Genomic DNA, 10,283 nt, shown 5'->3' with positions numbered 1-10,283 from the left:
CTCCAATCGACCACACACGGGACGTCACCGGACGACAACTCCAGCGTCATCCACAAACAGCATTAATCGCCGCTGTATTGACCGACGAAGTGCAACAGATGTGGAACTCCATTCCACAGACTGGCGTCTCTGTTGGTCGCTCTGACACACTCGTCCACTAGTTGGGGTGCTCAAAGGCGTGTGCCCGCTGGGTTCGTCGCCGCCCAACAGAAGACCATAAAGAGCAACGAAGACCATCTGTGCTGAGTTACTTGCGCAATGCGAGGTTGATCGTGACAATTTTTTGTCGAACATCATCGCATGCGATGAAACATGGTTTCATCACTTCGAACCGGAAATAAAACGGCAGTGCATGGAGTCACACGACCTCTCCTCTGAAGAAAAGTTCAAAGCTGAACCATCAGCCGGTAAAGTCAGAGCGATGGTCTCCTGGGACTCTGAAGGGGTTATTCTGTTTGATTTCATCTTTCGTGGTGGGACGATTAACTCTGTAGGGTGTTCTCCTGCCCTTGGGAAATTGAGGATACCACTTCAGCATGTTCGTCACCAAAATAATGCAAACGAACATCTATTTCTCCATGGAAACGCAAGACGTCGCAGAAGCCAGTGCACCTGAGAGGAGCTCACAAAACCTCATTGTTATTTCTCATCCACCCTACAGCCCGATATCGCACCTTCCTTCTTCCATCTGTTTCGTTCATACTCGGTGGGTTCCAGTACGTGGATAATAGGAAGGTTGAAATCTAGTGGGGATGATTTGAATGATGTGTCTGTGTGAAGCAATGATAGTCTGTTCCTTCTCCAGAACCGAGCATCAAGAGCTCTTATTTTTAAGAGCCAAAACCAGAGATATTAGTGACGTTGGACTCGACGTTTTAAATCATCCGAAAGCTGTTATCTTGGGTTCATCTCGGAACTCTGGACTGGCCGGTCCATTTCAGAAAAGCTACTGTTCACAAGCTGTTGCTTCACAGATGCTGCTTCATGACAGCGTGCCTTATTAAGCTGTTAGTTTATAATCGTTTAAAAACCATTCCTCCACTGTATGCAGTACACTATGCTGTAAAATGTGTTAATATTCTTCCGCATTTAGCGCTGTCTCAAGTGGAATAAGGGCACCACATCCTAGGCACGAAAAACACCCCATACTGGAACACCATCTCCTCCATACTTCACTGCTGGTACTACACATGATGGCAGGTAATGTTCTCCGGGCACTCGCCAAACCCAAACCCTTCCACTGGATTGGCACAGGGTATAGCGTTCTTCATCACTCGTTTCCGGTCATCCACTGTCGAGTGCCGTCGCTCTTAAAACCACCAGCGTCGCTTAGCACAACTACAAAAATATGTGTCTCTGAGGAGCTGTTCGATCGGTATATCGCATTCTTATTAACTCCGTTTGCACAGTCATTTTCCCAGTTGCTAGAATGCTGGATCATTTTGGTACTCACAAATGATTCCTTCTGCTGATTTCATGTTATTTCTTACAACACAGCCCCCTCATCCGCTATGCTTGACGGCTCTTGCCTCTTAGCGCATGATATGTGCCTGGTCTCCGTTCAGCTGTGATTGCTCCCTCGCGTTTCCACTTCACAATCACACCACCAACAGGCGACTTGGGCTGCTTTGGAAGAACTGAAATGACCCTGAGGGATTTGCCGCTAAGGAGACAACCAATGACTAGTCCACGTGAGCGATGGCGCCTTTCTCGCAATGCATCGATATAACTATTCTTATGATCTTTGATTAACATGTTGCCATTGGAGCGCAGCGCCCTCTGGTGTGGCGGCTCCGGGCGTGGTGTCCTGTCTGGTGAGCAGTTTGAGCCGAGGAACGAAGCTGTAACGAACTTTCCTTGGGCTCTCTTCACCGTGGTGTTAGCGGGCGACAAATATTGGGGTCATGATACCCCGTGCAAGTTATTGAATATCGACGTGGTTTGTGCTTTAATTTATGAGAAGGGCGCCGAGCTGTCAGGGCAGTGTTCACTGTCATTTTGGTCTGTCTTCCTTCTGCTTGTTGGGTCGGACGCCCGTGTCTCCATAGTTTCCGAAGGGTAATGTGATTCCAACATCTGCTAGACACTTTAGACTCATTCATTGGCTGATATCTTCTTATAATTTCTGTGTTAACCTTATGCATACGTGGCGCTTGTGAACGTTTGCCGGCCGGAGTGGCCGAGCGGTTCAGTCTGAAACCGCGCGACCGCTACGGTCGGAGGTTCGAATCCTGCCTCGGACATGGATGTGTGTGATGCCCTTAGGTTAGTTAGCTTTAAGTAGTTCTAAGTTCTAGGGGACTGATGACCCTTCGATTCCCGGCGGGGTCAGGGATTTTCTCTGCCTCGTGATGACTGGGTGTTGTGTGATCTCCTTAGGTTAGTTAGGTTTAAGTCGTTCTAAGTTCTAGGGGACTGATGACCATAGATGTTAAGTCCCATAGTGCTCAGAGCCATTTGAACCATTTGAACTGATGACCTCAGAAGTTAAGTCCCATAGCGCTCAGAGCCATTTTGTGAACCTTTAGCCAGTGTAAAGCACCGTGTTCCAGTAGAAAGCTTATTTCGAAGGTTAGCAATGTGCATTAGTGTATGCGTTACCCGTTCCTGCCTACCTCCCATCAATTCTTCTGATTGTGAAAGTAAATTATTGGTCATGCGATTTTCAGTTGGAGGCGCAGTAAAATGTTTAGTATTACCAGTTACCACGGATATTTAATAGTTCATGTCAGAATGTGTGGTAATTTTGCAATTTTATTGACCTGTTTATAATTTGATTTTGTTGTTTTGGTTTCCTTGAAGCTAGTGCTAAGGGCCTGTACTGTCTAAGAAATTATATAGGGCGTCTGTTCTATTTAAGTGGCTCAGATAAATTTTATCTTCTTCAGGACGCATCTGTTTTCTCCGAACTGCTGTGGACTAATATGTATAGGGATGAGCTCTGAATGTCATGCGAGTGCCCTTGTGGCTGATTTGATGGTTTACTAAAACAGAAAATTTTCTGATATTACTATTTTATTGCTGAAATTATTTTTTAAAAGTATTTGTAGAGGGTTTCTTAAATATTTTGGTTAACTTATTAAAAAAGCAGATAAGTTGTAATGGTCTTTTGTAAGAACTCAAATTAATTAATTCTATCCTCAGACATATTTATTTGATGCACGACTGTCTGTGCGAATCCTAATTAATATTACCTGTGCTGCAGAAAACTTTTGTACTGCATTGCTGATACATGTTACCCACGAAGGGGCCCCATGTATGCTCCGTCAGCTTGCTTAGCCGCTTGTTTATGTCATTTGGAGTGCATTCACTTGACAGCTCTCGCCACCGTTGTCTGTCTTTGAATTGTTTCCTTCAACCGAAGACACACTACTTAACGTTCCTGTTCAAGTTAAGGTTATACTTGGCATAATTCTGAATTTGTATCTTTTAGCTTGTTGCCTTCACCTTAGCAAATTTTGGCGTGTGTTTGGATCCGAAAATATACCTTAATCTGTTATAACCTAATTAGGTTCGTACTATTGGACAATGTGTTAAATCTTCAGTTGATGTGTTCCTGTGTTTAAAATAATCTTGCCTAGATATTAGTGTTAAATTGATTTTCATTGTTTTAAATATGGTGTCAGGTGCTTACTAATCTATAAAATGCATGTTTGACCATCAGCTGCTTTTGGTTTAAACCCAAATATCAACTGGTTTCAGTTATAGACCATCTTCACGGATAAGGATTAAAATGCTTTAAGCCACTATATGAAAATTGTCATTACTTAAATAATGTGTAGAGCATGTCATGAATATCAGTATACGACACAGGACTTTTAGAAGCAATCATATTAAATGTACACAGAGCAGTACTGACGAGAGGATCATGACTTCTAATCTGTCAGGTTTAAATCATGTATTATTCTCACCATTTGGTAATTAAGGACCTTCTGACCTTTTCTGGTACTGCTGTTTAGATTTACGTCTGCCTTTATTACTGCTTTACCCTCATTACATCCTGTGACATGTATAGGACATGTCTTGTCTTAAAGAATATGAAGTCATCTTGGGTTAAAGTTCATCTTAAATCTTCTGTAAATTATTGAAATTGGCATTGAGTTTTAAGCGAGTCTCATTGCTTGGCCTTTTGATTAATTTAAAAAATAAAAATAAAAGTTTAGTTGGCTGCTATGTGATTGGAACTGCGTAAAATAAAATTCTACCTGTCAATGAAGTGTGTAAAATACCCATCGGTCCAGCCCTTCCCGGCTGATTTAAGAGATCGTCATTAGCTCCATTTCACCACGTTCGAGTTCAGTGAGCTCTCCTGACCCTTTATTCTGTGCCATTGCTTCTGCACTGATAGCCGGCCGCTGTGGCCGAGCGTTTCTAGGCGCGTCAGTCGGGAACCGCGCTGCTGCTGCTGTCGCAGGTTCGAATCCTGCCTCGGGCATGGATGTGTGTGATGTCCTTAGGTTTAAGTAGTTCTAAGTTCTAGGGAACTGATGACCTCAGATGTAAGTCCCATAGTGCTCAGAGCCATCTCCACTGATAACAAAATACACTGAGGTGACAAAAGCTATGGGATGGCAATAAGCACATATAAAAATGGCACAGTATCGCGTACACGAGGTATAAAAGGGCTGAACGTTGGTGGAGCGCTCTTGTACTCAGGTGAGTCGTGTCAAAACGTATCCGACTTGATTATGGCCTCACAACTGGAATTAAGACTTCGAACGCGGAATGGTAGTAGCGGCTAGACGCTCGGGATATTCCGTGTCGCAAATCGTTACGGAATTCGATATTCAGAGATCCACAGTGTCCGAAAATACCAAATTTCAGGCAATAGCTCTAACCACGGACAATGCAGTGGCCCACGGCCTTCAATTAACGACCGAGAGAAGAGCTTTTGTAAGGAGCTGTCAGTGCTTACAGACAAGCAACACTACGTGAAATAACCGCAGAAATCAATGTGGGACTTACGACGAACGTATCCGTTACGACAGTTCTGCGAAATTTGGCATTAATGGGCTATGGCAGCAGACGACCGACGCGAGTGCCTTTGCTAACAGCACTACATCGTCTGCAGCGCTTCTCCTGGGCTCGTGGCCATATCGGTTGGATCCTAGACGACTGGAAAACCGTGGCCTGGTCAGATGAGTCCCGATTTCAGTTGGTGAGAGCTGATGGTAGGGGTCGAGTGTGACGCAGGCCCCACGAAGCTATGGACTCAAGTTGCCAACAAGCCACTGCACAAGCTGGTAGTCGCTCCATAATGGTATGGGCCGTGTTTACATGGAATGGACTGAGTCCTCTAGTCCAAATGAACCGATAATTGACTATAAACGCTTACGTTCGGATACTTCGAGATCATTTTCAGACATTCATAGACTTCATGTTCCCAAACAACCGTTTTACGTCACCAGGCTACAACTGTTCGCGACTGGTCTGAAGAACATTCAGTACAATGATCTGGCCACCCAGATTGCCCAACATGAATACCATCGAATAATTGTTGTTGTTGTTGTGGTCTTCAATTCTGAGACTGGTTTGATGCAGCTCTCCATGCACCGAATAATTATGGAACGTAACTCAGAGATCAGTTCGTGCACAACACCCTGCACCGACAACAGTTTCGCAATAATTGACGTTCATAGGGGCAGCACGGCTGAAAATTTCTGCAGGGGACTTCCAGTGACCTTTCCAGTCCATGCCTCGTCGAGTTGCTGCACTGCGCCGGGAAGAAAGAGGTCCGACACGATATTACGAGGTGTCCCCTGAGTTTTGTCACCTCGGTGTCTCTTCTTACAGTGGTGGGTACACCTCTTGTGACGTCTAGTGGACTATTGGGCATTACATAAGGGTGTCTGGACACTCTTAATTGGATTATGTAAGTTCACAGAAAAATCTCTCCTCGGCTTTATTTAACATTGTCCGTTACGTCAGTGCTATCTAGATACCACATTTGGCCTACTTTTGCAATATTAATAATGAAAACAAAAACTGAGTTGCTTAAAAATTGTAACTTTTGGTTTGTGAAGCGTCTGGGTAAATGAATGTGGAATTGGCTTGTAAGTAACATAACGGCTTGCATGTAGGTGACGTACCCTCCAGCCGGGGCGCATCTTGAGCATGCGCAGATTGCAGCGTAGCGCGATGCTGGAGGCGTTGGGGGCGCGCAGGACTTCGCAGTCTGCGCCGCTGGTGTCGGCCAGGCGGAGGCCGCCCCACGCCGCCTCCGGGGGCTGCACGGCCGCCTCCAGCCGCACGCCGGCCACGTGGGCCGTGTCGTAGCCCGGCGTGTTCTCCACCGTCGCCAACAGCTCTACCGGGAGCGCCTCGCCCTGGCCCACTACGGACCTGCGGAAGGAGCGGCGTGCAGCGGTGTTACCTCACGTGCAGTATTTTACTTTGTCTTTCATCCGTCCTAGATTTCCAAACAAGACAGAAAGTAAAAGATAACAATAGATACAAATGATAATACATTTATAGTTGTAATGAAACGCAACTAGCATCACTGACTAGCACAGATTACACTGCAAAGGTAAAGCACCACCGAGAATAAACTGTCAATCTAGATGTCAAAAGTATTTCACGAAAATATTATGTACAAACAAAACTTATTTGATTATAACGATCTAGCTACAAATAGTCGACTTCTGCTCACTGATGCAATATGTGGCATCTATTTATGCATACTGACATTTATGTTCAATGTTTATAAAAGTAAGTAGACTCACCAGATATAACATCTACAGGTTTACTCTAGAATGGCGCTACAATCGAAGCAAACTTGTAGTAAAGAAGAAGCGTTTCTAATTAAACCATTTGCAGCTAACCTGGGATTACTCATTACGTGACATATTCTATGCTGCGGGCCTGGCAGAAAATAAGATTTTGCCAAATACGTTAATCTTAGAAAAGGCATCTGAAAGCGTCTGTAGAAGTAAGGTTTGGAAACCACTAGAAAAGAAGGGTGTGGAAAAAGAGACAATAAGTAGAGTGGAGGATATGTACTTTAGAAGTTTGAATTGTGTGAAAGTGGGAAATGAAACTATGGATTCCTTCTGACAAACATGTGGTATGAAACAGGGAAGTGTATTTTCAACTCTCCTCTTCATTGTGGTCTTGGATGAGTTAATGACTAAGGTGGCAGGAAAAATTGGAGAAGAGAAGATGATCTCGGGAAACAGGGAGGTGGAATTCAGGAACAGCTGGACGTTTGGGAAGAAACTGTGAGATAGTATAGAGTGAAAATTACTGTAAAAAAATGTGAGATCCTGGTTACAACCAGAAAGAAAGATAGACCAACTAGCGGAATACGGAATACGGAAGTGAACAACTGAAGAAGATATATATATATATATATATATATATATATATATATATATATATATATATATATATATATATTGAAGTTACTGCATCACAATACTGAACTAAGAACCTGAAATATGGGTAATGAACAAAAGAGATGTAAGCTGGTAACAGGCGTGTGAAATGAAGTTCCTCGGAAGTAGAATAAGAGTAACAAGGAGAGATAGGATGAAGAATGTGAAAGGTAAGGGAAACAGTGAAATAAGAACACTTACAGAGCAGAATAGAAACATCGAGGCTAAGATGGTATGGGCACTTAAAGAGAATGGGATACAAGAGAATTACCAAGAAGATACACGAAATGGAGACGTGAAGGAAACGCCCAAGAGAGAGACCAACGAGTAGATGGCTGAAAGGTGTGGAAGAGTGTGTTGAGAAAAGAGACAAGGACTGGATGAGAGTGAACACAGAAAGATGGTGGGAAAGTAGGACTAGGTGGCGAGGCTTATGTTGCGAGCAGACTTAGCCTGGCGCTGGAAACTGTTCAGGATGATGACGATAATGTTAATGTTAGAATCGGGAACATTCCAATGTGTTGTCTGAATGTGAACTTCAATCAGCTTGTATTTAATGGGGTTCTAAAGGTGTTGTTCCACCATGAGGCCATCAAAAAGAAAAAAATTTGTTATTGAAGGTACAGTCTTCCAAGTTGGTATGTTCCTCTTCAATTTTTTCTTGCATAATCGATGTTTCAATCTCCCTGCTAGGATCTTCTATAGGATTTTCCGGTTCAAAGAACATTCTCAAACGCTAGTGTCACATTCACTTGTAAAATGGAGCTGTTTTGCGCTGGTTCCGGACAAGTGAACTTATTGCGTGAAATTTTTCCGGCTACTTTTAGTATCCCATCGTCACTGGAGAGGCGGCACCAAAATAGACAGAGAAAAAGAAGAGGAATATTTACCAAAATATCATTGGATGCAGTAAAATTGCTAGAGTCGTGTCCAGAGCATGGGTTTTGCAAGGGATTGAGCGATTGGGAGGCGGAGAAGGAGGTGTTTAACGTCACGTCGACAACGAGGTCATTGGAGACGGAACACAAGCTCCGATTAGGAAAGGATGGAAAAGGAAATATATAGAGCCTTTTCAAAGGAACCATCCCAGCATTTGCTTTAAGCGATTTAGAGAAATCACTGAAAACCTAAATCAGGATGACCGGGGGCGTATTTCAACCGCCGCGCCGTCCTCCCTAATGTGCGTCCATTATGCTAACCATTGCGTTGTCCCGCTCGGTGAGCGACTGGGGTCCGTGCTAAAGCGAATTCATCTTGTTGATCGAAGTGACAGGGAGACTTGCTTGTCCGGACGAAATGCCCTTGGTTGTGTATGTATAGCATAGAAGGATGATTAGTTGACTGTACTTCTCATACAATTAATTTCTAAGTACACAAATGACTTCCCTAGCAGAGGTGCTTCCACTCCCGCAGCAAGTTCCTACTACAGTGACAGTGACTATTTGTCATCGTTCTGTCTGCTTAATGGGATCCTCGTACAGTTCTAAGACCAGCAGAGCTCTGCACCTAACTAACTTCTTCCCAGAGACTCCAGCCTGCAACCCTGGCTGTGTCTGTTTGTAACTACTTCTTACTGACTCCAACGTCTAATTCCATAACTGACTGCTTACTGATTGCCTCTCCACACTCGGTCCTACAGCTTCTTCTCGCTTTTCTCTTAGACTGCTTGTCCTGGACATGACGTAATGTTGAGCGGCTTCTCAGTCGCCTTATTGGCTACTCTGATGTGTTGTTCTTCAGATGTTCCTTAGAGGGTCAGTGGAGGCGTTGGGAGTCTTTCCCTGTATGTTCCCTCACTACGAATATGTTCTAAGCTCTTCAATGGCTTCTCTTAATGTACCCTCCCTCTCTCTCTCTCTCTCTCTCTCTCTCTCTCTCTCTCTCTCTTTCTCTCTCTCTCTCTGTATCTCTCTCTCTGTATCTCTCTCTCTGTATCTCTCTCTCTGTATCTCTCTCTCTCGCAGCTCCCCGCCTTCCCCCCCCCCCCCCCTCTTTCAATTCTTATCCCTTTTTGTTAAGGATCTTGGTTCTATAATTCTGTCACATTACTTATTTTGGTATCGTCTAAGGCCTTTTCCTCATTAATTCTACCACATTACTTATTTCACAAGCCCCCTTGTTCGTTCATGCCTCTGGCCTGACCGTGTTAATTTCTATGCCTGCTTCCGTCAAGTTCATCCAATCTACTCTTCTATCCCAAATTTATTTTATAATCTGATGTAACATGACACAAACTTTACAATACAGTATAAGATTTCTTGTACTGTCTGTTTCTTTCCACAGTTTCATTTAACGAAACAAATGTCTAAATGTGATTCAAGTGTTGATTTTTGTTTTCTTTTTTGAAAGTACGTCTACTGATGATAAAAAAATTCGATAATTTTTTTTATTGGGCAGCTACCTCAGTTTTGACGAGACTCAGGGAAATTAGCAGTACTACAAAAGAATAATAGTTTTAAAAGAAGAAGAAGAAAGAAAATGATATCTCTCAGGGGGCGTTGCCCCATTTAGAAATGAAACCTTGGTTTAAACGACGTTTGGTGAGATTCCTCTCTATGCCGAACGCATTTCATTTTCAAGGAGATGTAGATGATTGATTTGTTACAGTTACAGGAGAAAAACATGTGTGATCACCACAGTACGACACTCCTCGCTTTCGAATACAGACTGCCTCAGTATTTCATAATGTTCTACCTGACGGACCCAGAACTTGTGCGCGACGATACGATCTGGTTGATTGATTTGAAGAGAAATAACCCCTGTATTATTATCGTATTCCATCAAGTTATTCATTTTCATCAATACACATCCATGGAAACATAGACACGCCCCACCTTGTAAAAGCGCAGTTCAGTGATCTGATGTTCCCCGGTTGAACATCTGGTTGTGTAGTAGAAGCACGGTGAAAGT

General features: G+C 43.6%; 1 protein-coding gene across 1 annotated transcript in view; it reads right to left on the bottom strand.

Moving 5' to 3' along the window:
- Positions 1-1,953: 1,953 nt before the first annotated feature.
- The window catches only part of LOC124616337 (integrin alpha-PS4-like), a 68,354-nt gene continuing 60,024 nt past the window's right edge, over positions 1,954-10,283 (bottom strand). Inside the window, exons 5-6 of the mRNA XM_047144644.1 lie at positions 6,090-6,342; positions 1,954-2,076 (exon numbers count right to left, since the gene is read on the bottom strand). Coding sequence (XP_047000600.1) covers positions 1,954-2,076; positions 6,090-6,342 — 376 coding nt within the window. The remainder of the gene's footprint in view (positions 2,077-6,089; positions 6,343-10,283) is intronic.

The sequence above is a fragment of the Schistocerca americana genome, chromosome 5 (assembly GCF_021461395.2).
Source record: "Schistocerca americana isolate TAMUIC-IGC-003095 chromosome 5, iqSchAmer2.1, whole genome shotgun sequence".
NCBI lineage: Eukaryota > Metazoa > Arthropoda > Insecta > Orthoptera > Acrididae > Schistocerca > Schistocerca americana.
The sequence above is the reverse complement of the archived record's forward strand: the minus strand, read 5'-3'. Positions and strand labels throughout refer to the sequence as shown.